The sequence below is a fragment of the Orcinus orca genome, chromosome 17, assembly GCF_937001465.1.
Source record: "Orcinus orca chromosome 17, mOrcOrc1.1, whole genome shotgun sequence".
Classification (NCBI taxonomy): Eukaryota; Metazoa; Chordata; class Mammalia; order Artiodactyla; family Delphinidae; genus Orcinus; species Orcinus orca.
Window position 1 is genome coordinate 85,188,946 of NC_064575.1, and position 27,675 is coordinate 85,216,620.

General features: G+C 56.0%; 2 protein-coding genes across 2 annotated transcripts in view; one reads left to right on the top strand and one right to left on the bottom strand.

The window, feature by feature from the left end:
* The window catches only part of LOC101274978 (maestro heat-like repeat family member 5), a 39,860-nt gene extending 26,675 nt beyond the window's left edge, over positions 1-13,185 (bottom strand). Inside the window, 5 exon segments of the mRNA XM_033419936.2 lie at positions 2,396-2,448; positions 3,965-4,232; positions 5,363-5,460; positions 6,576-6,757; positions 13,145-13,185. Of these exon segments, the coding sequence (XP_033275827.1) occupies positions 2,396-2,448; positions 3,965-4,232; positions 5,363-5,460; positions 6,576-6,757; positions 13,145-13,185 (642 nt within the window).
* Positions 13,186-21,372: 8,187 nt separating this feature from the next.
* Positions 21,373-26,293, top strand: C17H8orf90 (chromosome 17 C8orf90 homolog). Its single transcript, XM_049700435.1, has 2 exons — positions 21,373-21,514; positions 25,742-26,293. The coding sequence occupies exons 1-2, from the start codon at positions 21,418-21,420 to the stop codon at positions 26,221-26,223; spliced, it is 579 nt and encodes a 192-aa protein (XP_049556392.1). The 5' UTR covers positions 21,373-21,417; the 3' UTR covers positions 26,224-26,293.
* Positions 26,294-27,675: the final 1,382 nt, after the last annotated feature.

Here is a 27,675-nt window from a genome sequence, read left to right on the forward strand (position 1 = left end):
TTGACCAGAAGTGGAGAGGGTGGACATCTTTGCCTTATTCTGATCTTAGCGGGAAGGTGTTCATTTATTTGTGACTAGGTATGTTAGTTGTAGGGTTTTCATAGATGTCAGTTTCCTCCTCTTCCTACTTTGTTGAGAGCCTTTCTCTTTGTGATATTGTGATTTATAATAAAAATATATATTTGGTCTTCATCTCTATTTTCATCTGGCACAGAACTTCTAAAACCCTGTCCTAAGTGATTGGAGCAGTAAAGGTGTCTTTTGTTGTTCATAACAAGCCCGGTTCCACTTTTGGAAAGCCCTTAGGTAACCACAGGATGGGGGCAAGTTGTCAGGGAAACAAGTCATGGTTGGAGGGTTGGAACTTTCATTCACTCCTCAACTTTCAGAGAGGGGAGAGGGGCTAGAGATTGACTTTAATCACCAGTGGCCAGTGATTTCATTAATCGTGTCTATTAACAAAGCCTCCATTAAAAGCCCCAAAGGACTGGGATGTGAGAAATTCCATGCTGCTGAACATGTGTGGACTTTTTTGTAAATTGCTGGATTTATTTTGCTAATATTTTGTTAAAGACTTTTGAGTCCATCTTCATGAAGGATATTGGTCTGTAGTTTTGTTGTAATGTCTTTGTCTGGCTTTGGTGTCAGAGTTGTGCTGGCCTTATGAAAACGTTTTGGAAGTGTTTCTTCTTCCTCTATTTTCTGAGAGAATTTGGATAGAATTGGTATTACTTCTGCCTTAACTTGTGATAGAAAATTAACCAGCAAAGTATCTGGGCTTGGAGTTTTCTTTGTGGGAAGGTTTATAAAATATGACTCCAGTTTCTTTAATACAGGACTTCTCAGACTTTCTGTTTCTTCTCGCGTCAGTTTGGTAGTTTGTGTTTTCTAAGGAGCTAGTCTATTCAATCGAAATTGCCTAATTTATTGGAATCATATTTTATTACCATTCCATATTAAAGGATGTGCAGTGATATTGTTTCTTTGCTGTTACTGAATATTTTTTATTTTCTTGATCAGCCTATCAAGGAGCTTATCATTGTATCAATCTTTTTGAATAACCTGCTTTTGGTTTTATTCACTCTCTACTGCTTGTCCATTTAAAAAATTGCTTTGATTTTTACTCTACTTTTTATTATTTTCTTCCCTCTACTTACTTTGGGCTTAATTTGCACTTTCGGGGATAGTTTCTTAAAATGGAGGTTTAGGAATTAGATCTTATACACTTTTTTCTTTTCTAATATAGGCATTAAAAATATAAATTTCTTCTAAGCATTGTTTTTTGTTGAACCCCACAGATTTTCAAAATTTCATATTGTGTTTTACTTATCATTCAGTTCAAAGTATTTTCTAATTTCCTTTGTGATTTCTTCTTTGACCTATGGAGTATTTAAAAGAGTGTTGTCTAACTTCCAAATATTTGGAATTTTTCCAGATGTATGTTTGCTATCGTTCTGTAATTGATGTTCTGGGCAGAGAATGTACTCTGTTTGATTTCAGTCCTTTTAAATTTATTGAAACTTGATATATGGCCCAGCAAATGATCTATCTTGGTGAATGTTCTATTTACATTTGAAAGGAACGTCAATTAGATCAATTTGGTTAATTACGTTGTTCAAGTCTTCTGTGTCCTTGTGATTTTCTGTCTCATTTTTCTATTAATTACTTGTATTGCTGCTGCTGCTGGTGTTATTTCCACTAAATGCCATTTAATTACTACTATTCTGCTGCTACTATATGATAATAATAACTAATGTAGGGAGTGAGGGCTTCCTGTCTGTCAGGCACAGTGCCAAACACTACGTGGATTATTTCCTGTCATCTCACAACGAACATTTGAGGTGGGTACTTTTACCCCCATTTGACAGACGAGGAAACTAAGGTACGGAGAGGCAAAGTAGGTCATCCGACACGCAGCTGTGATTGGTGAATCTGGACTTAGACCCAGGTCTGCCAGGGCCCCACGTCCCTTTTCCCGGCCACACAAAACCTTCACGTGGTGTGTGGCCGGAGATGGACCAGCATGACACCATCCTCGGCTGTGGCAACTTCAGTCCATGCCGACCTCTTCTTTCCTCCCTTGGTCTCAGATCTGGCCTCTGCATCCTCTCTGGGCCCCTCAGTCACAGATCCAGCCCCCAGGGTGGGTGGGAAGGACACTTACTCTGTGCCAGGTGCCTAGAGACCAAGGTTCAAATCCCAGCTCCACAGAGACCAGTCCCATGACTGTGGTCAAGTCCCCTCCCCTCCAAACCTGTTGCTCATCTGTAACAGCCTCGCCCTACCTCCCCCTCTGTCCCCTCCCTCCCCTCCCTCCCTCCTCCCAGGGCTGAGCGGGTGCCTCCCATCCCCCATCATCCCGGCAGAAGGGCTTGTGGCAGAGCTCCCTCCCTACTTGGGCCAGCTGCTCTTCCCAGCAAGCCTTCTCTCTCTCCTTGAAGATCTCCTCTGTGGGACGGAGGACGGGTCCCTGGAGGCCAGACCTGATGTCCATGGCCAGGACCGGGTCTTGGGCTCCATCTCCCCCATCCCTTGGAGACGACTGATGTCCTGCCTCTGCCTATTCTGGCTCCACTGGGGAGGTGAGCTCAGAGGATGGCGAGCCAGACTTGGGCTCAGGGTCCAGAAAGCTGGTCTGGAGTTGTGGCCCTGCCACACTTGCTGTGTGACCTCAGGTAGGTCACGTTCCCTCTCTGGACCTCAGGCTCACCAATGGTAAATGGAGGGTTCCCTCTGGGCATGGCTGCTTGGGATGTACTTGGGTCCCCTCAAGGGTGGGAAAACGAGGCTCAGAGAGGGGCACAATGGGAGGCTGCAAGCTTTTACGGAACTTTGGAAACCCAACCTCAGGGGGAGCGGCTGCTTCAGGGATGGCCCTGGGAGTTTCGGAGGTCACCCAAGGCAAAGAGGGACCTCCACCCAGCCTGCCAGCCCCAGGCACGGGGTGCAAAGCTGAGCTAAGAGTCCACACTCCCAAGCACGGCCTCTGAGGCCTCCCCGCCAGGCTTCCTTGTAGAGAGCAGGGCCTGCCACCCACCTTTCCTCCCCCTGACCTCAGCCCCTCGCCGAGGCTGCTGACCAGCTCCTCCCCAAGGCCCTGAGGTGTACTCGCACCATTCCCTCCTCAAACTCCTACTCATCCCTCAAGGCATGGCTCAGACTTGGCTGCCTGCTCTGGGAAGCCCTCCCTTATGGCCACCGGGGCTGCCCGGTACCTCCCCCGCTGGGCAGAAGGGAGCTCAGCTCATGCTTGTGAACGGATGAATGAGTGAGGGATGAGAGTTGGCGCGTGCCTGCCTGGGGGGCTGTGAGCTCCTGAGGGCAGAGCCGGGCACGTGACAGGCGCTCAGTGTTTGCTGTCTTGCATTAGCTGAGCCTCATGCTGGCAAGACCCTTCCCTGTAAGTCCTCTCTGGGGCTTCTCAGAGACCCCCACTATCCAGGCGGTCCTTCCAGTGGCTCAGAGGCAGCGGCTGCTGAGGAAACACAGAGACCTGGACCCCACAGGCCCAGGACGTGAGGCTGGGTGACCCAGGCCCATCGCACAGCCTCTGTGAGCTTGGCCTCCCCGTTTGCCGGTGATCCGGGGAGAAGACCACGTGGCAGGGCAGGCCTGCCTCCTGGGCTTCCTCGCTCCGTCCCGATTCTGTCCAGGCCTGTTGTCGAAATGCTGACAGCGGGAGCACGGGCCAGTGGGGATGGGCAGCTCGGCTAGCCGCTGGTGCCCTACCCTGGGAGTCCCGAAGTGGCCCAGGCTGGCCGCGGGGAGATGGGCTGCGGGAGTGCTCGGGCCATAGCCCATGGCCCTCTGGCACGGGGATGCTTCACTGTTGCACAGCCTGTGTGTGTCCCGCGGATCAGCAGCCCTGCACGCCCCCTCCTGCTCTCTCCTCATGACCTCCCCCTCCCCCTGCTGGCCTGGGGACAGAGGGTGGCCAAGCCCAGGCCCTGAGCACGGGACATACCGTTAGAGGTCAGGACGCCCATCACATAGAGGAGGCTGCGGTGCGGGAGGACGCCCGACAGGTCCTCGGTCTCCAGGTGCTGGGCCACCAGCCACCAGCAGTGCCTGCAGGTGGCCACCAGCACGTTGCTGGCCGCGTCCCTGTAGCCCTCCTCCAGCTCCCGGGTGCGGGCAGAAAGGAAGAGTGGTCTGGTTTGGTGGGCAGGACGGCTACCATCCACCCGGTTTTTCGATAGAAGACTGAGACCGAGGAAGGCCGTCATGCATAGCTGGCAGGTGAAGATCGGGTCCAATCTCAGGCTCAGAGCTGCACGTGCCTGTCAGCATCCCCGGTCCTCTGACTGGTCCAAGACCCGTCATCATTCTTCTTGCTTCTGAGCCTTTGCTCGTGCTGTACCTCCTGCCTGCCTTACGGTTCCCACTTGCCCTGTCTATGCAAACCCTAGCCCTGCATTTGGTGGCATCTGAAAGTGAGGGGGTCTCTGGTCTCTCCCCACGTGATGCTGGTCCCTGTGATGCTGTTTGATCATCCCATGAAATGTTATATCATTTATAAATTTTTTAAAATTTATTTATTTGTTTTATTTATTTATTTTTGTGCGCGTTGGGTGTTTGTTGCTGCGCGTGGGCTTTCTCTGGTTGAGGTGAGCAGGGGCTACTCTTCGTTGTGGTGCGCGGGCTTCTCATTGCGGTGACTTCTCTTGTTGTGGAGCACGGGCTCTAGGGCACGCGGGCTTCAGTAGTTGTGCCACGTGGGTGCAGTAGTTGTGGCTCACGGGCTCTAGAGCGCAGGCTCAGTACTTGTGGAGCAAGGGCTTAGTTGCTCCACGGCAATATCTTCCCGGACCAGGGCTCAACCCTGTGTCCCCTGCATTGGCAGGTGGATTCTTTTTTTTTGCGGTACGCGGGCCTCTCACTGCTGTGGCCTCTCCCGTTGCGGAGCACAGGCTCTGGACGCGCAGGCTCAGCGGCCATGGCTCACGGGCTTAGTTGCTCCGCGGCATGTGGGATCTTCCCGGACCAGGGCTTGAACCTGTGTCTCCTGCACTGGCAGGCGGACTCTCAACCACTGAGCCACCAGGGAAGCCCCTCCATTCATTCTTTTATTCACTCATTCATTAAAAAGCCAGACAGAGCTTTCCCCCAATCATCTACCCAACCATCCATCCCCTGTGACTTTAGGCAAATCATTTCCCTTCCCTAAGCCTCAGTTTCCTCATCTCTGGGGATCATAATAATCTCATCGAGAGACTGTTCAGAGGATGGTGCACACGTGTCCGTCCACTCTCCTCCCTTCCCCCTTGGCTCATTGGATACATGAGATTGACTCGCCCCAAATCAAGGCGCTGCTGTCTGGAGGAACCAAGGTTTGATCCCGCTTTGGGGTCCAGCGCCAGACCGGGGCCCCCGTGAGCCACGTCCTCGACTTTTCGATGGCGTGCTCCAGGTGGAGGGGGTTTGAACTGTTCGGGTCCCGGGGCGTCTTGAAGCAGACGGTTAAGGCAGATGGCAGGAAAGTGTGAGGGTCGGTGTGCTGTAGGAACGTCACATTGTGCTAACAGGGCTGGGTGGGCAGCGAAGGGGCAGGGCTGGGAACGGGAAACAGTGATCTGAAAGGGAGGACTGGGAACTGAACACACTGGGAAATCCTGGGCCTCCTGACTGTTCTGTCAGTGCTTCCGGGGTTCCAGGTAAGATGAGAAGCAAGAAAGCAAGCAGGGAATGCATCCTTGTTCACCCATGCGTATTTCCATCCATTCACTGATTCATCCTCCTTTTCATGCAGCCATTTACCCATTCATCTATCACCCACCTATCCATCAATCCATCCGTTAATAAACGTATCCATCTATCTACCCATCCACGCATAAATTCGTCTATTCATCCATCTACCCACTCTTCATCCATTTAAAAATTCATCTACCCATCCATCCATTTATCCATCCATCCACCCATCCCTCTGTCCCTCCATCTATTCATTCCTTCATCCTTTCATCCTCCATCCAGTCACCCAACATTCAATGATGTTCATTCACTGTGTGGTCATAGGGCTGTGTGTGCGGCTTAAAGGGGAGTCAAGGCCCAGCTCTGTTCTGAAGGGGCCTCCAGCCCAAGGGAGCCCTACCCAGTATTGGTGGACTTTAGGGAGTTATTACTGGGGAGTTGTATAAAAGGCCCTGGGCACACAGAGGGGGAGGGGTGATAAATCCTGACTAAGGTGGAGAGTCGGGACTGTCTTCTCAGAGGAGGAGGCACTTTAACTTGGCCTAGAAGGATGAGGGCAAGTCATCCTTTGAATGAGGGGAAAAGCATTCCAGTGAGAGGGCCAGGGGTAAGCTGAGGTTCTAAGGTGTGAAAGGTGCTGAAGGAGAGTGGAGGGTGGTGGGTGAGAGAAGGCATTTTGGATGGTGCCTCAGGAGACATGAAAAGGCCAAGGAGGATGGGCAGGAGGCTCTGCTGAAAGCTGCACTATGTCCACACCTCTTGACACCCCAAGGTCCCAGAGAGTGGACTTCCTCTGGCCCTCGTCCCCAGGACTTCTTTGGGTGGAGGGACTGAGGGGGTCTGCTGGAACCTGACTGCCCTGCCTGAGTCCCAGGGCCAGTGGTCACCTGCGCTGTAGGCTTCCTCCATGAATGTCTTGTGTTCCTTGGGCACCAGGGCGGCCTGGCTGCTCTGTGACTTGCAGAGCAGGATGGTGGTGGGCTGCATCCATCTGTCCCTGGGGGCAGAATCCTGAGGCACATTTATGTAAGACTGGTTCTTCGTGGATTCAGAGATGCAGGAGGAGATTCTGAAATGGAAAAGGGGCTCCTGGGTGTGTGCGCCTGGGTGCCCTTGTGTGCGTTCATGGATGCAGATGCAGTAGATGCTGAGAGCCACCTTGGTCTGGATCAGGCTTGGCAACAGTTTTCCATGCACCCACCCTTCTGTTTAATAGACTGACTGAATCCTGGGAGGAGGGCAGGGGTCTGGAAGCCCAAGGGACACGGTTGAGTGGGCAGCATCACCTGTGGGTCTGGGGGGGCCTTGTTTCCCAGCAAGTGTTGGTGGGACAGACATGGCTGGCAGGAATTAGAGGGCTCAGGGTATGGCAACCCCTCTTAATACTAATATTAAGAGGACCAAGCCCTCTTAATATTGGACTATGAAATGTGTGTCAGATAAAGTCACTCAGAATCCTCCCATGGTTTCCCACTGCACTCAGAGAAAAACCCAAAGTCCTAAAAATGATGAAGATGACACTGGTGCTTCCATCCAAATGGAGTCACAAGGACAAGATTCACCCTCCTGCCTTACATAACTGGAAAACTGGAAAAAATATACAGAACCATGAATAACAGATATTAGGGAGAAAGCAGGGCAGGACAATGATTCCTGATGGATGGAAAACCAGCAGGCTGGCTCCAAACTGCTGAGCTTGCTGCCTGAAAAACTTCTAATTTGCAGTGCAGGGGGCGGAGCCCAGGACAACCTAGTGGTCTACTTGAGTTGAGGAAATAGAAGTGGAAGTTTGGGGAGCCCAAAGTGGCCAGAGTTTGCAGGGAAGAATAATAGCAGAGAGCTGCCTAGGGAGGGACTGTGAGCTCTGGACATTTTCAGAGCACCCCCTGCCCCCCAAGTCTTTCTCTGCATGCTGATCAGTACACGTGTGAAAAGAAAGCACCCGAAGGAGCAGAGGAAACAATTCTTGGAGTTTACACAGTCTGAGAGTAGTTCCTGTTTTCATCAGCCAGAGTGGAAAACCTTGTAATTCATAGGGCATTGGTCAGAGTACTATGAATGGTATTATCTCAATAGTGGGGAAAAATTTCAGCCCTAGACAAGAATGCTTTGGCCTGCCCTTATAAAGCTTAAAGGAATGCCTCGAAAGGACCAAATTGTTTTTCAATAATTTAGTTATATGCCAGAACAAAGCTCAAGAATATTTATAAAGTACAGGAATATCCAGTACCCGAAAAGGTAAAATTCACAATGCCTAGCATTGAATAGAACATTACCAGGCATGCAGAAGCAGCAAGAAAATATGACCCATTATGAGGAGAAAAATCAGCAGATCAAAACCAACACATAAATGACACAAATGAGAGAATTAGTAGGCAAGGACTTGAAATATTATTATAATTATATTCCATATTTTCAACATGGTAGATTAAAACATAAGCACACTAAGGAAAGATGTGGAAAATATAAAAAAGCTGAAAAACACAATGCTTAAGATTAAGAATACACAGAATGAGTTTAACAGCAGATTAGACACCATAGATGCAAAAATTAGTGAACTTGAAGACACAACAGAAACTATCCAAAAATGTAACACTAATAGAAAAAAGATTGAAAAAAAAAAAAAGAAGGAACAGAGCATCAGTGAGTTGTGGGACAACTACAAAGGGCCTATTTGAGTCCTCACAGGAGAAGAAAAGAGGACAGAGAAATATTTGAAGAAATAATATCTGAAGTTTTCAAGTTAATGAAAACCATAAACCCACAGATCCAGGAAACTCAGTGAACCACAAGGAAAAGAAACATGAAGAAAACTACACTAAGTTACATTGAAATAAAGAGGAAATCTTAAAAACAGCCAGAGGAAAAAAAGATACATTTTATACAAAGGTATAAAGAATGAGAGCCATAAGATTAAGAATTAGTTCTTGTAAGAAACAGTGCAAACCAAGTGACAGTGGAGCAACATTTTAAAATAGAAAAGAAAAATAGAACAAAAAAGAGATGGGACAAAGAGAAAACAAATTGCAAGTTGGTAAAATAGAAACCAATAATAGAAAGAGAGATGGGAAATCCCCAAGCATTTGGAAACTAAATAACATATTGTAAAATAAGGCACAGGCCAAGAAGAAATCAAAAGAGAAAGTAAAAAGGATTTTGAACTGAAGGAAAATAAAAACACAACATATCAAAATGCGTGGGGTGCAGCTAAAGCAGTGCTTAGAGGGAAATTTATAACATTAAAATTTATAGTACTAGAAAGGAATAAAGGTTTGAAATCAATGACCTAAGCTTCCATCTTAAAAACTAGGAATAGAAGGGCATATTAAAGCTAACACAAGAAAATAAAAAGTAGAACAGAAATTAATGAAATAGAAAACAGGAAAACAATAGAGAAAATCAACGAAACCAAAAGCTGATTCTTTGAAATGATGAAAACATTTTTTTTTTCTGGTATGCAGGCCACACGTATTTTGATAAAGGCACAAAAGCAATTCTATTAAGAAAGGATAGTCTATTCAACAAATGGTGTTGCAATAATTGGATATACACATGTAAAAAAAAAATCCCAATTTATACTTCACTACATACATAAATTAACTCAAAATGGATCATAGACCTTAAAGTAAAACCTACAATTCTAAAACTTCTAGAAGAAAATATAGGAGGAAAACTTTGTGACCTTGAGTTGGACAAAGATATGTTGTATATGACACCAAAAGCACTATCCATGAAATAAAAAATTGGTAAATAAATTCATCAAAATTAAGAATGTCTGCTTTTCAAAAGGCAGCTATAAAAAAATGAAATGATAAGCTTCAGACTTGGAGGAAGTATTTGCAAATCACATATCTGATAAAAGACTATATCTGATACATACAAATAACTCACAAAACAAAACAAAACAAAACACAAACAACCTAAGAAAATACAGGCAAAAAATTCAAATAGACATTCCACTAAAGGAAAAAAGCAAATGGCAAATAAGCCCATAAAAACAGCTCAACATCATTCCCCATGAGGGAAACCAATTAAAACCACAGTGGGATATCAATACACGTCTACTAGAATGGATAAAATAAGAAAAATCAGAAAATACCAAGTGCTGGTGAGGATGCAGAGTAACTGGGGTCTCCATCATTGCCAGTGAAAATGCCAAATGGTACGGCCAGTGTGGAAAGTAGTTTGGTACTTTCTTAGAAAGTGATACCTACATTTACCATCCAAATCAGCTATTCCACTCCTAGGCATTTACTCAAGTGAAATGACGACTTCACACAAAAATCTGTACACGAATGTTTAGAGTGGCTTTATAATAACCCCAAACAGAAAAAATCCAAGTGTCCTTCGACTGGTGAATGCATAAACAAACTGTGTTACATTCACAGAAATACTACTTAGCAATAACAAGAAATGAATGTATGTAAATAAAAAAGAAATACTGTAAGTAAAAAAAAAAAAACAAGAACCAAAGAAATAAGAACAAAAAGGATCCCCTCCACCTCACTTCCTTCTGCTCTTTCTTGCTAACCCCGTCCACCCCAGGTACAGTGAGCTCCTGAGGCTCCGCAACCCACCAGGCACACTTCTGTCTCAGGACCTTTGCACTGGCTGTTCCTTTGGTCTGGGGAACGTCCTTCCTTCAGAGAGCTGCTCGGCTCAGTCTAACACCTCCTTCAAGACTTTGCTCGATCGTTTCTTTCTTGATGAACTTCTTTAAAATCTGACCCTCACCCTGCACTCTCTACCCCCTAAACTTGTCAACTTCTTTCCATATCCCTTTTCACCTTGTAACATCATATAACTCACTGTACTGTGTCTGGTTTATTGGCTGTCTCCCCCACTGGAATGTAAACCAGGAGGCAGGGCTCTTCATGTCTTGTTTCCAGCTGTGTCCCCAATGCCTGGAATAGTGCCTGGTATGCTTAGCAGGGGCTCAGCAAATGTTTGTGGAACGAATGGTAGAGCGATGTGTCCAAAGCAGCCATCAGCCCTGCCTGGATCTTCTGGGGACAGCCCTGGGACAGCCCTCCCAGCTCGCTAGTTTCCTGGTGGTCTGTCCCCTGCAGCCTCCACACCAGGATTAGCTGCCCGAGCCCTCTCCAGCTGACCATGGGACTTTGCTCTCCCCTCTGCCCAGAGCATGTGTCCTTCCTCCTTGTCCCTTTGTGAGGCTGATGTGAAGTCAGCCTTCAGCCTTCCTGACTCAGTAAGAGCATCCTAAGGTGTGTCTCCTGGCTCCCTGGCTGACTGATGGCCCTCCTTGGCTCTCCCTGAGCTCCTTGGAAACCTGGTGGCACCACTGACTAACCCCTGGTCCTTTGCCTTCCCAAGTTTCCCTGGGGATGTGCTGGCTGTCTCTGGGTCCCCAACGTGTCCCAGGGCAGGCCCTGAGTAAAGGCCGACTGAGCGAGTGAATGAGTGGATACTGCTGAGAGCGTGGTCCTGGGAGGACCTTCCTTGAACAGCGGGACTGTCCTCCTCCCGTCCACCTGGAGCTGCTATCAGCAGCCCTGCCTCCTTCAGCTCCCTTCCCACATGGTGTCCCTGCTTGGAGTGGGGGCCCCTTCCCCATCCCTTGGCCATGCCCAGCCTGAGGACCCTCCCCCCCCCGCCATCTGCCTCTTTGGGGACCAGTGACCGTGTGGCCAGGCAGGGGACACTCCCGGGGTTGCCCGAGATGTTGCTTTCCTGCATGTCTGAGCTGGTGACACAGAGGACTCAGCCCTGACCAGGGGACTTGCTGGGATGAAAGTGTTTATAACGTGCAGGGAACAGAGACTGGGTCGGCGGGGCACTTGGCTTGGGGGTGGCTGATGGGCTCTGTAGTCCCCGAGCCTGCACAATGCCCTGAGTGGCATCCTTCCTGCCGCCTCCACTCACTCAGCGAGTATTTAGCAAATGCTTACAGTGTGCCGGGCACCACTCCAGGACCTGGGGGTTCATCAGGGGACAAAAACACCCAGAAACTCCTTCCCTCGTGGCACTTATGTCCCAGGGACAGTGAGAAGGACGAAGGTCAAGCCGGCCAGGGAGTGGGTAAGCTGTGGAGGTTATTTTAAGCAGGTCAGGGAGGCTTGGCTGGTAAAGTAGGCACCCACAGTGGGTGCTGGATGACTGAATAATTCAGTGGTGAATGAATGAAGGCATTCTGGGAACAGGGCAGCTCGCCCCTGCCCGGGAAGGATGGGCGCGTCCCTTCCCGTCACCTCTGCCCCGCCACCCACCTCACCAGCGCCTCCACCGCCACCAACGAGGATGGCCATGTGTTGGGGACTTGATCATGTCCACACTGTCCTCACACCAACTCTGCGAGGTGCTGAGACACAGAGAGGTTCAGTGACCCGTCCCAGGACACACAGCCTCTGCAGGACAGTGCACGTTCAGATCTGCCCAGCTCTAAAGCCTGCATCCCGGGGACGTGGCCACCAGGGCGCAGTACACGAGCCCTGCTGGAAGGCCCTTCTTCCTACGGCCTCTCAGAAAACCACTCACTCCCCTGCCGCTCCTGGTGGGCTCAGCCATTCACGCAGAGCCTGGCCTCCCTCTGCGCCCAGGAGGGGCCTCGGGCGGGTCAGTGATGGCCACACCCACAAGCGAGACCCCTGTCTCACCACAAACACGCATCCCAGCCCCACGGCGACCAGGACTGAACGTATTTTTAAAGACAGAAAAACAGTAGGAACGCAGTTAGCAAACAGCTGCAGGAGGAGCGTTTTCTCGCCATAGATGTGATGCAGGATGCGTCGGGGTGAGGGGGGAGACAGGCCTGACAACGCAGGCAGAAGCAACAGTGCAGAACAGAGGAGCTGCGTTCAGAGGCGGGTACGGGCTGCTGCCCTGGGGACAGCCACAGGGATGGGAACACAGGCGGGAATCCTGCCCTGGAATCCCCCACCCCCACCCCGAGGGACGGCCTGGAGAGCCATGCCTGAGTCCCCACAGAGCGCACCCTGGGCTGGGGGCCGAGGAGGCCGGGGAGGGAGCCTTCAGGCCAGACTCTGACCTGAGACTGGACACGGGAGGTGGAACTGCCCTCGTGCCTGCCTGGGGCGCTGGGGACACGAGACCAAAGTCCCCAGAGGAGCCTTCCTTGGTGTACGTTCCTTGAGTCTGTTAGGTCATGGGCTGCTGTATCCTCTCGATGAAGTCGAGGTTCAGGGAAGCAGTGGACAGTCTGTCTGTCGTCTATCCATCCGTCCACTCGTTCTCATACCTCTGGTTCCCACAAGCAGTCAGCAGCCACAGGTGGCGCGATGGCAACGGCTGTGTTGGGATTCGAGTACCCCTTTGCACATCAACCCCCAGCCTCCTCTCCACCAAGTCAAGGGGACCTCAGCTGCTGGGCCCCTCTCTCGGCTCAGGGCCTGCTGCCCTGCAGGCGGTGCTCTCCTGGAAGACCACATGGGGGTCCCCTCCTGGGCTCCCACGTGCCCCTGCCTGGCGCTGAGCTGACCTGGGGCTCTGGAACCTGGCTAAAGAGGTCCTGTTGGCCATGGTGTGGCTGTGTGGCTTTTCTGAACGCGGCCCGTCCCTGTTGGGGTGCGGTTGGAGGTGCTGCCAGCTCTGTCCTCGTGCCCGGCGGAGCAGTCCTATCTCTGGGCACGCCCTCCGCCACCCCAGCCAGCCCTGACCTCACCCCTGAGGTCACAAATGTTCCAGCACCCAGCACACCTTTGCAGGAACAGTGCTGTGGAATCGAACACCGTGTTCTGGGCACAGCATGTGCGCGTGTGTGTGTGCATGTGTGTGTACACCTATGTCCCTAGTGTGGCCTCGGGCCCGGCCTCTCCACCTCTGGTTCTCAGTTATCTCCTTCTGGACACCCATGAATCTGGCCCCAGCTGACACCTTGATGCACTTTGAGACGCCCCAAGGCAGAAGCCCGGCTGATCCCTGCCTGGATTCCCAGCCCAAGCAATTGTGAGGCAGTAGATGTGTGTGGTCTGAAGTCCCTAAGTTTGGGGTCATTTGTTCCATAGCGATACATAGGTAATGCGTGCCCCGTGCCAGGGAAGAAGCGGCAGAGCTGGGACTCTGTGTGGCCTCCCAGCAGAAGCTGTCTCTGGGCGGTTCTGGAGTGGAGTTCCCGCTTGTGGCCCCTGGTCCAGTTCCATGGCTGCAGGGGAAGCTGGGTCCAGGAGGCAGACCGGGACTCCCAGCATGGACCCCTGTCGCCACACTTGGCTATTGGAGGCCCTACCATTGAGGAGGCCCCAGGGCCCGTGGGCTGCTGGTGCCTGGACCTGCTGCTGGGCCAGCTTGCTCCGGGGCCATGGGCATCTCCCTCTGCCCAGCCAACCCCGATCTCGAGGAGTCCTTGTAGCCACGCTGTGCCCGCAGCCCCTGCATCCTGGAGATAGTCATGAGGGGACCTGGGCCACCATGGGGGAAACCACAGAGAAAACGGGTGGCCACCGCCCACCGCCGAGGCCTTGGGGGCTCCGGAGCTGGCCCAGGGTTCAGACCCCAGTTGTGGTTCTGCTGGCCAGATGACCTTTCGGATGCCATGACCCCTTTAGAAACAGGGGTTGGGGCTTCCCTGGTGGCTCAGTGGTTGAGAATCCGCCTGCCACTGCAGGGGACACAGGTTTGAGCCCTGGTCTGGGAAGATCCCACATGCCGCGGAGCAGCTAGGCCCGTGAGCCACAACTGCTGAGCCTGCGTGTCTGGAGCCTGTGCTCCGCAAAAGAAAGGCCGTGACAGTGAGAGGCCCGCGCACCACGATGAAGAGTGGGGCCCGCTCGCCGCAACTAGAGACAGCCCTTGCGCAGCAAGGAAGACCGAACGCGGCCAAAAATAAATAAATAAATTTATTAAGAAAAAAAAAAAAAAGAAAGAAACAGGGCTGGCAATGCTCCCTCCGCAGCTTGTTCTGAGACTTAAATCACTTTTCCCTGAGAGGTGCTTGGCACGAGACAGACGGCCGGTGCAGCAGAGCTGCCGGAGTGGGCGGCCTCACCAGGTCTAAATGCGACTGAACTTCACGACCTTCCGTGAGATGCGCATCGTGGATTTGCACCCGTGGTGGGGAGGAGACCGAGGCTGGGAGGGGCGAGGGCAAAGTAAGCAGGAGGGCAGGTTTCTGGAGACCTCGCCAAGGCCGCTGGAGTCTTCACCTCACCGCGCACCCAGGAGCTGGGAGCTGGGACTTTCTCCAAGCTGTTTGCTCAGGTCACTCTAACTGGGGGTGGGGTGGTCCCTGCACGTAGCCCAGTTTGCACTCTCCCATCCATCCGGCACCATGCAGGGGACTGTGGAAAACTGGGTCCACAAATCCATCTGTGAAGGAGGGTCCCTGGGAGGCCCGATCCCTTGCAGGGCCCAGAACAGGCATTTGGTGGTGCCCCTTCTCTGAGAGCTGTGCCGTCACGCCTCCAGGGTGTGCCGCCCGCAGCCTCTCTGCCTGGTGGCCAACAGGCTTGCGTGACTGGGGCTTAAACTCTCAGCGATTTTGAGAGCTGGTTGTTAAATACTGCCGTAGAAGCTTACAATTCAATGGACTCTGTTAGAAACAGAAGTAGTAAGTACCCCGAACTCATCACTTCCTGCTTATTGGACTATATTTCACTGTCACCTATGTCCTAGAGATAGCCTCTAGCTGTGTCTGTGCCTATATATGGTGAGGTACCGTGCATCTCTGCCAGACTCCACGTGCTGTGCCATCACATTGGCAGAGGGAGATCAGCCGTGGTGGGAGCATTTACAGCAGGGCCATGGGCAGCACTGCCAGTCAGGGCCTTTGATTTCTTTCTTTCTTTTTTCTTTTTGGCGAGTCATTGTTGGACATCGACAAGGCTGACTGGGCAAGGTGGGCCAACCAGTTCCCCCCCTTAGGAATTTGGAATTGGGGCCAAGAGTGAGGCGTTGAGGTTGGGGTCCTCTACGGCTGCCCCCCCCCTCAGGGTTCCAGGCAGAAGGGAGGAGAAAGTGGGGTACAGAGAGAGGCTGGGCCCCGAGGGGGATGAGCTCGAGGGACGAGCTCAGGGGATTTCATGGGTCCTGGCCCCAGACCTTCCCCTTGGGCCTTCTGGGCTCTCGGAATGCACCTGGATTACGGTCAGGCATGTTTTCTGCAATCTCGTTTCCACAGGAGAACTTTCCAGCAAGCCCTGGATGGGTAATGAATGAGCTGCCTTAGAGGGAGTGCACTCGTATCCCTGCAGGGCTCCAGGGACGCCGGATGTTGGGAGGTGGGGGGATTTGAGCATCACATCGGGGGTGCGGGTGGGAGTGGGAGTGGATGAGTCTCCTCTGTGGACAGACATCAGCCCCAGGGGACACGGGGAGGGACACCTGTTGAGACCTGGGCTCTGACCCGTGTCCATCTCCCACTATCACTTACCACGTTTGAAAATGGTAGTTGTCAGGGTTGCAGGTCCCTGGCTGGGTCATGCCGCATGCCTGCTTCCCCCACGAACCTCTCAGGAATTGGGGAGCACCTTCAGCACTGGGGGAACCACCTCTGCTGGATGTGGGCTCCCAGCCTGGTGGCCACTTTTCACAGCAACCTGGGAGCCAGATTGCTCACCACCCTGGGATTGGGATGATGCTAAGAGAGGGTCGGGAACTGACTGGAGGTCACACAGCGGTCGGTGGTAGAGCCAGGTTCAAATTCAGGCCCTCAAACCTCAGTTCAGGGTGAGCATGGTGCCCACAGACCATGTCACACCCGCCTCCCCAGGGTACCAGGCCCTCCCCAGAGCAGAGCTCACAGGGGCCTCGAGGCTGCTCTCGCCCGCGCCTCCCTGTTCCGCCGGCAGATGGCGCTGCGGGCCCAGGCAGGACCCGAGGCGGAGGGACACGAGGGGAGGGCGGAAGAGACGTTCCTGCAGTGATGGGCTCTCCCCCTCCCCGCAGCCCTCCCGAGCCCAGACAGCAGGTCGTGGGGAGGAGGCCCTGGCATCCCACCGCCCAGGCACCTGGCACACCTGGGGGTGTGACCGCGCTACCCCCTGGGAGACGGCAGCTATGGGTAGAGTGTCGGCTCACTCCCACCTCCGAGCCTTTGCACAGGCCCCTCCCCCTCCTGGGCTCCCTCCAGCTCCGGCTCCTGCCGGGAACCTGACAGGAGGCTGCAGTTACTAACCCCAGAGAGGAGGGTGCCTGACCCAGGGCCTAGCAGACCAGACCCTGCCCGGCTACCCAGCCCCTGTCTCTCTGCCCCCCTCCCCTCCACCGCAACTCAGTTCCCAGCTGCAGCCAGGTCGGCCCTCTGAGGCTTGTGCAGTGCCTTCCTCCTGGAATGCCCTTGACAAAGATTCTTGGGTTCCAGAACCTTCTCCCGGGCCCATCTGTGCACTTCCTCATAAAATACTGTTCCAGCAAGAACCCCCCGCCCCCCGTCCCCTGCCCTCCCCCCTGCATCTGATCAGGTTCCTCATCCTCCACTCTCCCCCAGGTGAGGTGTGAGCACCTGGCCTGCCTTCAGTGAGAATCCTGGTGCATCGATTTAGCTAGAATCCCCCTTCTCCTGATATTTCCTCTTAGTAATTTTCCATCTATTGACCGCCCCACCCCCGCCCCGCCCACACCCCATCCTGCTCCTTGGCCGTAAATCCCCACTGCCCCTGCCGTATTCAGAGCTGAGCCCGGTCTCTCCCCCGTACACCCCCATCACTGTGGTCCCTGCACCTGTAGTGATAACCACCCTTGAATAAGTCTGCCATACCATCTTCAACCAGTGTCAGCCCCGCCCGCCCCCGCTTTCCTAAAGAAACTCCTCGCCCTTTCCTATTCACCCTTGGAGAACCCCAGCTCAGGTCACCTCCTCTGTGATGCCACCCCTGATTTCTCTGGGCTCCCATAGCGTTTACTGTCGCTGCGGAGGTTGGTTCAACGTGAACTCTGAGCTCTGGGACACAGGGTGGTGGAGGCTGGGGCACCTACAGGAGGGGCCAGGCAGACAGACTCTCCCTCCTGGATGGTTCCCGGGAGCACAAAGTCTCCATCAGACCACTTGGCATCCTCCCGCGATGTTTAAGGCCACGGAGCGCGCTCAGCCCAGCCTCAAGGAGCACAGCTGGGATTCCAATCCTGGGCTCTAGGACTTCCTGGCTCAGGGAGGCCCTGCCCTGCTGTGTCTCCTGTGGGGTGGTGGTCAGGGCCCCCGCCTCACAGACCCACGTGGTCCCTGGGGCGCGGGGGCAGTCCGTGTCCTGCCAGTCCACCCAGGCCCACTTGGTTCTGCCCATGCATGCCGTCCTTACCCGCCAGAACCCTCCCTGACCCTGCCTGGCCCTGCTCTAGGCAGCCTTTGCCCCTCCCAGCCTTGGGGATCCCCCATTGTCCCTTTCTCCCCACTAGACCGTGTGCCCCATGAAGGTGGAGACCCGGAGGCCCCTCCCTGCCGCGTTCTAGCATGTAGTAGGCACGCACAGAATGCCTGCTGGGTGAAAGCAGCAGACGTGCCCCTTTGAAGAGGCTGCCCAGGGAGGGGTCCTGCCTCATGTCTCTGGGGCCCGTGGAATGGGGGGACAGAGTCAGCAGGGCCCCTGGGCCCCCATGCAGGCGCACTGCCGGGGGGCGCCTGCTCAGCTTCCAGGCTCCCTCCTCCCTCCACGCCAAAGTAAGAGGGGGAAAAAGGCCAAAGTAAGAGGTTTTCTCCTCCACTTTCTGAAAATGAGATTTTAAAAATAACCAGGAGGCGGTGGCATTGCCAGGAGGGGATTATGTGGGGAGCGGGGATGGAGCGGGCCTGCCTGCCCCTCCTCCTGGGTGTGCCTCAGCCTGGACCTCCCACTCTGCCCCTCCCTCTCCTGATGGGGGAGCTGGGAGGGAAGACCGCAGCGGGGGAGCTGCTGAGAAGGGAGGTGACTGAGGTGGAGGAGGAAGGAATGCTTGGTCTGGGACCCCAGGTCCCCACTGGCCCCCCCACTCTCCCTTGGTGCACTGCTCAGCAGCCACCTGGCCTCCTGGGCTGTTTCTTGTTCCTTGGGGCACTGTGCTTCTTGCTGCCACAGGGCCATTGCACGTGCACGTCCTCACACTCTCTTTCCCTCCCTTCATGCGACATCCCATCTTTACCCTCAGCTTCGATGTCATTTTCCCGAGAGGCTGACCTTGACTACAGGATGGTCTATGCGTGTTCCCCCTGTCACTGCCGACCTCACGGTTCCCTGACAGTCTCCTCCCACATCCTCATCATCATTGGGGTTTATTTATTGACTTGACTCTTACTTCTCTCTCCTGCTGTGAGCCCCTTGGGGTGGGGGCTGAGGAGCAAATGATATAGGTCTCTCCCACCCCCATCCCCTGGGCTCTTCCTATTTCTGTAGTTCAGGGCCAGCCCCTGTGTTTCTTTGTCTGAAGTGCTCTCTGGCTGCTGGGGGAAGATGCCAGGCAATCAACTCTCCTGGGAGCAGCACTTAACTCATGACTGATGGGGTGGGTGGGTGACAAGCCCCTCACCCCTCAGACAGGACGGCCCAATGAGACTGAGCCCCAGTGGCTCCCAGAGGTAACCACTTAGTTGATAACACCCTTGATCACTGGCCTCCTTCTGTCCCTACCACGTGCGCTGGGTTCACTTCCCACATGACCTCCTGTCCTCAAATCATTCCTTAGGGCCTGGAGCTAGGCTGAATAATGACCTCCCAAAGAGATCTATGTTCCGATCCCTGAAACCTGTAATTGTTACCTTATATGGCAAAAAAGGGCTTTGTGGCTGTGATTAAGTTAAGAATCTTCAGATGGGGAGATTATCTGGATTATCCGGGTGGCCCCTTAAAGCAATCACATGCATCCTTATGGAGGGAGGAAGGGGGAGTTTTGACACAGACGGAAGAGGAGGGGGCCGTGTGACCACAGAGGCGGGGATGCCGAGGGATGCTGGCAGCCACCAGGAGCCAGGAGAGGGAAGAGCAGATTCTCCTGGGAGCCTTGGGGGGAGCACGGCCCTTGCCTGCATCCCAGCGATACTGTTCTGAACCACCAGGGGCACGGTGATTGTCACAGCAGCCCTGGGAAACAATACCATGGGCTTCAGGGGGAGCCCAGACTAACGTGCACTGGGTCTGTCTTAATTACGGTGACAGGCTGGCAGTTGTCCCTCCGTATGCTGAGCACCTGGCCGCCTAGGTGTGGACTACATCCCCCAGCCTCCCTACAGCCAAGAGCGACCACGTGACTTAATTCTCACCCTGGCATTTGATTTGAGAAGTGAAGGGCACAGTTTTTTTTTTTTTTTTTGCGGTACCCGGCCTCTCACTGCTGTGGCCTCTCCCCTTGTGGAGCACAGGCGCTGGACGCGCAGGCTCAGCGGCCATGGCTCACGGGCCCAGCCGCTCCGCGGCATGTGGGATCCTCCCGGACCGGGGCACGAACCCGCGTCCCCTGCATCGGCAGGCGGACTCTCAACCACTGCGCCACCAGGGAAGCCCCCCCTCACATTCTTAAAGGAAACTGCTGGCCTGTGACTGCCCCCCACCGCCCCCCAACCCCACCCCGGTGAGAATGCGATGGGGGCATCAGTGGATAAGACCACACCCTTGAGGGGCGGAGCCACAGCTGGAAGGGGCCTGGGCCCTGGATGCCCTGGGGAGCAGGGCTGCCTCGGACTGGACGTCTGGACACCTGGGCGGCTGGACAGGGGCAGGAGGGAGACCAAGGCGCCACCTCATTGAAGCTGCTGTACTGGGGGCTGTTTGTTGGCACAGCTGAGCGATCACCCTGCTACACTGGGGTTGAGCGGCACTAACAGGCCTGCCCTGTCTACGGTGCTCAGTGACCACGTGTAGGATGAGAATGTCAGTATCGGGTTTTTCTCCTGCATCGGCCCCACCGAATGGATAGCGAGCCACCACCCGGGGCTCACCAGGCTGAGCTGAGCTGGTACGATGCTTGCCCCCAGGGCCGGTGCTTGGTGGCCCACGTCACTGGAGCACGGAACCGTGGATAGCACGGCCGGTGCTGTGAAACACAGGCATCACTGGCCCACGGCTGCCTTTGAGGCCCGAGGGCTGGCTGTGCTCCCGCCCACCAGCGCCTTGAGGGCCGGGTCCTCAGCCTCCTGGGCCTGCTCTGAGTCCCAGCCTAGGGCCTGGCTGGGCAGGGGCTCCGGAGGTGCTGGTGGGTGGGCGGCAGCGAGTGCCGGGCAGGGTATCAGCCCTGTATGGGGGTTGATGGGGCTCCGGGTCGTTGCTTCTCAGGACCCCCAATGGCACTCAGGACCCGGGCCTCCCTGGTGGACGTGGGACCCAGAACCGGTCCTCGGGGCTCGTGCTCATGCTGGGGAGCACCCTGGCCATCGTGCCGCGGGCCCACACAGGAGGGTGAACAGGTGGGCACTGTGCCATCCTCTCTTGCCAGCTTGGGGCATACAGGGGCATTCTCTTCATTCCCTGTGCTGCCTCTGTCGGTTTGTTAGTGAACGTAGAACGTACTCACAAGGACTTTCGGAGGAGAGCTGGAGATCGTCCGGTCCCTCTGGGGCTCTGAGGTTCAGAACAAGCAGGGAGGGATTCCTGGGGCCGATTAACCTTGGCGGGTCGGTGGGGTGGGGCCGGAGGTCTCTGACTGCCGGGGTGGGGTCCCGACTCCTGAGCAGGGTCGGCTAAGCTGTGGGAGTGTGGGGGAGGGGGCCCTGTGCCTGCTGACCCTCCCCCTCCCAGACCCAGCCCACTTCCAGGTGGGGCTCCTTTAAATGCGGGGTTCTCTGCCTCCCCAGACGGCCCGCCCCCAGTCTCCCGGGCAGCCACGGGTAAACAAGCCCGACCCCAGGCTGCCGACATGGCTTCCCCCGGTGCCCAGGCTGCTGACATGGCTTCCCCCGGTTCCGGGGACCCCAGCCTGGCAGGTCTGCCCCCTCGTCCTGTAGCCACTCCAGGTGAGACGCGTGGTGGGGGGAGGGATGGAGGAGAAGGGGGTGCCAACGGCAGCCGGGGCTCTGAGAAGGTGGGAGAGGCGGCAGTGGCTCCGCCCCCTCTTCCTGGGGGGCGGCTCCTCCAGGGTCGCTGACCAGGGCAGGGCCAGGGTGGGGGCAGAGACCTCATCCCCTGATGGTTCTTCCTGCTGTCCTGCAGCCCTTGGACCCCGAGCCTGGAGGTGGGCCAGGGTCCTCCTCACTCCTCAGGGTCCCTTCCTGTTCATTCTCTGGCCCCCCTCCTCCACCCCCTCCCTAAAATCCCCGTGATGGTCCCAGGTGCTCAGAGGCGCACACCCACTACGCGCTGGGGAGGGCAGCCATCCACGCCCACCGAGGGTCATCCTCCTCCCCCCCCTGAAGCTTGGACTCTGGCCACTGACCCTCTCTCCATCTCTGCTGTCATCACATTGGTGGTCTCCTCCTTCTCCTGGCCCTTCAGTCCCCCCACCCAGCCACCTACACCCCAGTCATGTCCTTGGCCTTGTCAGCATCCAGACTGCAGCCGGGTCCTGACCCCGATCTCAGGACCAGGACCTCAGCGCTCTGTGGGCGGAACCGCAGTCCACTGTTTCTAGCCTGTTTCCCGCCTCCTCCCGCCTGTCCTGCTCCCCCCCCTGCTCCCCCAGCTCTGCCGTGATCATCACACCCTCACACACACCCTCCTCCCCTGGGCCCTCTCTCGTTTGATGGTCCCAGCCCCACCCCCCGCCCCCCAGCTCTCCGCCTACTCCTCGCCTGCACCCGTACAGCTGAGCCGCCGAGCTGCGGATGAACTCAGCCACGCTAACGCTTGCTTTAAATTCCTGACTGCAAGCTGCAGGGGGACCTCCGTGAAGAGCTGCGGGTCCCACTGCTTCCCTCCTCCCGTCCATCCCTCCTCTCTCCTAGCAACCACCTTGCACCTCCCTCCACAGCCCCCATCCCTCTCTCCCTCCTCACGTTCAGTTGCTGGCCTTGCTCTCACTCTTTCACAGAGAAAGAAGATTCCCACAGGTTCCCGGCACCTCGGGCGCACCCAACCGCACCTGTGCCCTCGGCTGCTTCCTGCACCACCCACCCCTCTCCCAGCCAAGGCCAGCTTTCCGCCCGTCCCAGCCTTGCCTCCTGTCCACGGCCATGACCCCGGCAACTCTCCACCCTCCTCTTCTGCATCCTGACATTTTCTCTCTTCATGAGGTCTTTCCCATCGACATAAAATCATGCGGTTATATATCCTGTCTCCTGACCCCACTTCCCTTTTAGCTACCGCCCTATTTCCCTGCTCCCCATTTTTAGCAAAACTCCTGGAAAAGATTATTTATACTCGCTGTCTCCCAGTCTTTCCCTCCCATTTGCTCTGGAACCCACTGGACCCAGTCCCTCAGCTCCAGCACTTTGCTACAGCAGCTCTGGTTGGGGTCAGGGATGACCTCCACACTGCTGAACCCGAGGTCAGTTCTCTGGTTCCGCTGGACGTGACGCATGGGCGGCGCATGGCTTAGGACCTTCCCTCCTCCTCGCTTGGCTCCCAGAACCCCTCGCGCTCCCAGCATCACTGCCGGCTCTACCTCTTCTCCCTGACCTGGTGAGGGTAGGGCCCAGGCTGACTTCTCAGGCCTCTTCTCTTTCTTCTCACGATCTCATCCAATTCTGTGGCTTTTTTTTTTTTTTTTTTTTTTGCGCGGCTTGTGGGATCTTAGTTCCCTGACCAGGGACTGAACCCGGGCCCTTGGCAGTGAGAGCGCAGAGTCCTAACCACTGGACCGCCAGGGAATTCCCTGTGCCTTTCAATACCATCTCCCCGGGGTCTGTCTATCTCCAGCCTGGAGCCCCACCCTGCCTCAGCTCCAGACTCTAGCTAACTGTCCTCTGCACCTCTTCCCCAGCCTGTCTGCAGGTATCACCTGTTGACCCCATCCCCAGGCTGCTCCCCTCTCAGTAAATGGGGCTTCCCTCCTCCAGTTGCTCAGGCCAGAAACCTCGGTGTCTTCCCTTTCCTCCACTCCCCGCCCAGCACCAGCCCCTCCATCAGCAGATCCTGTGGGTTCCACCTTCAAGACATGGTCAGAATCTGATCACTTCTCTCCGCCACCCTGGCTGGGCCCCCAGCCCCTCTGCCCTGGATCACTGTCCTGGCTGCCTCACGGTCTCTGTGCTGCTGCCCTTACCCCTCACCTGTCTGCACCACAGCCACCAGACTCACCTGGCTAAGTGCAAGTCAGAGGGTGTCACTCCTCTCCTGTGCCCCGGGGCCCACTCCTCTCCTCTCCTGCAGGCCCATCCACAGTTCCCGTCTTCTCCACAGCTTTTCTCACCTCCAGCCCACAGCAACACCCCACAGCCCCTCCCGACAGTCCACCCACCTGCTGGTACTGAGTGTGCGGCCAGGCCAGCGCTTTGGGCACCAGGGCAGTGCTGTGCCTCCAGTTGCTCACCCTGGAGGTCTTCAGGGAGGAGGTGTCCTGGTGGACAGGGCAGGCTGCCTGGGATGGGGGCAGCGCCATTCTGCCCATCAGAATCTGAGGCTCCTGCAAGGCTGCCCTGGATATGTCCAAGGTGCTGAGTGCTACGGGCCCCAAGCCGGCCCCTCTGGCCTCACACCCTGCTCAGAGCCAGTCCACCGCCTCTCCCACCTGTGTCTGCGGCTCTGGGAGCAGCTGCTTTGGTGTTGCCTGTGGGACTGAGCCACGAAAGCACTTTCCAGTGACAAGGAGGTTCGTCATGGCCTCACCTGCGAGGGCGGCAGATCAGGCTTGTTGTTTCCATTTTTCAGAAGGGGAAACTGAGGCTCAAGGAAGTAAAAACCTAGTCCAGGCTCTCCCAGGTGGAAGGTAGGACCTCTGACCCAGGTCTGCCGGCTCCTGGCCCTGGCGCGGGAGAAGCTGAGTGTGTGTTGTTCGCAGCTGTGGTGGCGCCTGGCACACAGTAGGTGTCCCAGGGTACTTGTGTGAATGGAGGCTGTCCAGAGGCTGCTGAGCCAGGTGGGTGGTCACGTCACGCTCCGGGGCTGCGAGTCCGTTCAGTGTGTGTCTTCTCTGGGTCTGCATCCTCACCAGTAAAACGGCCTGAGTACTGTCACCCCCTTGCTGGGGTGCTGGGAGGAGGACCTGAGAATTCATGGCCAGAGGTTCTTTCATCGCCTCCTCCAAGGCCCCCCAGTCCTGCCTGTCCCTGGGGAGCTGCTCGGTCTGTCCTGTGTCCCCTGAGGCTTGTCTATACCCAGAGAGGGCCCATGGCTGCTTCGTTCAGTTCAGTACACCCAGAGCTAAGGCTTTGCTGACGGGAGGAAGGAAGGAAGGAAAGGTCTCCTGGACGAGGGGCCCAGAGCTGGCTCAGCAGCCCAGACAAGGTGTGGGTGTTGGACAGCAGCCTGGGCTGCTGCCTGGGGCCACGGATGGGCTTCAGGGGTGCAGGGACCCCAAACCAGGGCACAGTGCTGTGTCTATACACACGTGATTCTCTGAGAGCGGACCCCGAGATTTCACCAGACCCCCGCAGCCTGGGAATCTTTGTGTGAGTCACAGAGATCAGAGATGTCCCCATTTCTCTTGGGACGTGCTCCTGGGGTGGGGGTGGGTGCTGTCCAGCAGGCACAGACCAGCCCAGCTTCCAACCTGACCCCTCTCCCGGGTGAAGGTGCTCTGCCCGCTGCGTCCCAGGGTCGCTGCACCCAGGCAGGGCTCCTCCCCACCTCCATGCACAAGGCCCTGCATTGGCCCCGCAGTGTCCGCCCTGCTGAGTGCTCATCCTGTCCTTGTCCTAGTTCATCCTGGATCTGCCCCGACCTCCAGCTGGGCCGCCACGGTCCATCCTCTGCAGGGGCCCAGGATCGACTTTCAACCAAGAGCCACCAGGTCACCCCTGCCCCAGTCCACTGTCTGGGGATGAACCCATGTCCACAGCAGGCCCTGTGTGGTCCCGCCAAACTATCCGGACTCCTCTCCTTCTGGAACTTTCCACCCAAATAGTATTTAGTAGCCATACTCTACACCCTTACGGCCTTTCTGCCCCTCCTAGCTCCTTGGTGCTGTCCCTGGGGATGCGCCTCCCCTGCCCCTCTCAGCCTCCACGTGGCCTCTCTTGGTCTTCACGGTTCAGCCAGGTGGCGGGTTCAGCCAGGTGGCGGGTTCTCCCTTCTTCTCTTTCCTCGCCACCCTGACAGTTTCAGGTGGTCGCGTATCCCAGCCGCTCCGTGACCCCTTCCCGCAGGTCCCGCCGCGACCCCGGAGCCCCCGTTCCCGGACATCTACTGCGGAGATGCACAGCTCTGGGAGGCACACTTCCGCGGCATCGGGCGCGCCTACTGTGCGCTGGGCAAGGAGGACGACTTCGCCATCCGCGTGCTCACGGAGGACTTCACGCTGCCTTTTCCTTTCGCCTGGCCACCGGGGCCCGACCCGGCCCGCGGGCCGCTCTTCTACGACCCGCACGACCGCACGGGCTTTGACTTCCTGCTGGGGGGCCCCGACGCGCCGCCCCCGGCGCTGCTGCGGCCCCTGCACAACACGGCGCAGGCGGCGGTGCGCAAGCGGCGCCTGGAGCAGCTGGCGCTGAGCTATGCGCGCGCGGGTGGCGGCCCCCGGCCGGGCTTCGCGCCGCTCCTGCCCGCGCCCACCGCCGGCAGCGCCTTGCCGGGGCCCGTGGGGCCTAAGGCCGCCTCCCCCGGCGGGGGCGCCCCCAGGCTGGGTTAGCACGGTCCCCGAGAAAATGAATAAAGAGTGCCTCTGCTTCTCCCGCCCCGAGGCTCTTTGCCGGCCACACCTGGACGGGCATCTGGTGCCAGCTAGACCCCCGGGGCCGCCCGGGGGGGCCAGACGCGTCAGCGGTGGTGCGGGAGGTCCACTTTGTCCCAAGGGAATAATGAGTGAAGGGGGGTAAGTGGGAAAGGCCGCGGGGGCGGCCACCCGGATGTGGGAGGGAAAGGCGGCCACCTGGATGTGGGAGGGAAAGGACCCGGGATGGCGGGGGTGGTGGCCCTCTGGGGCCCGGCCACTACCCTGTGGTGGGCATTAGCGCTCCCATCCTGCAGGTCAGGACCACAGGTCCCGGCTCCTCCGGGATGCAGCTGGGATTTCGTTCCCGTGTGTCTGATTCCAAGTTCAGCAGGCTTCCTGTTTTCCATGACAGAGGGGCATCGGGATCTGGGGTGGGGGATAGGTGGAGAGGCAGAGGGAAGGGCAACGGGTAGCAGAGCAGAGGGGAAGGGGCACCAGGAGTTGGCGCACAGGGTGGGTGGGGGAGGGGATGTGACAGGGAAAGGGATGCCGGGGTGGGAACACCACAGGCACAGTCCCCAGACTGCTGCTTTCCTGCTGGCCATCCATGCCGGCTCTGTGGAGAAGGGCGTGCCTCCTGCCCCGCCTCCCCTTGTGGGGCTGAGAGAATTGGCTGGGCCAGAACGGCCTTCAGTGACCTGGCTTCCCTCCTGGGTGCATCTCCCTCTGTAGGTGACAAGCCCTGGCAGGGTCCTGTCTGCTGCGGGAGGCCAGCGGCCAGGCAGAGCCGCCGCATGGGGGACCCCAGTGGCTTCCTCCTCTGACCTGTAGACCAAAGGCCCGGACTTCCTCTTGTTGGGGGTTTGGATTCCAGGTGTGCAGGTGAGGTGGGGCGGGCTGGGAGGACGCATTCTCACTGGAGTGCGGATGGAATCAGAGCTTTTCTTCCTTTCTTCTAATCCAGGAGTTATTTATAGCTTTCTGGTGGTGGGCAGAGATGGTTTCTCCAAAGTCTTGCTTGGTTTGCAGGAGAACCAGTGACAGGAAATGCGTAGCTCTGGAGGAGAGGGGCTCAGGCTCTCCAAGAGGGGTCCTCAGCTTCCCTCTCCTCTGCCGGTGGCCCCATAAGAACCCCAGCCCTGCTGCAGATTCCTTTCCTCCTGTGGACTCGTCTCTCCAATTTTATAGAGACGCGCGATGGTTACGCTGTAATCCTTACGCGTGCGAATCCTGATGGGGTAGCGGCAATAGCAACAGTAGGGATCATGTATCCTACGGTGTGTATTAATTGTTTGGGTTGCCCCAGAAGCAGTCCCGAAACGTAGATTTGAGTGCAGTGGTTTATCTGGGAGGTGACACCTGGAAACACAGGTAGGGGACGGAGGAAGTGAGACAGAGAAAGGAAAGAAGCCAATAAAGGGCGTGACG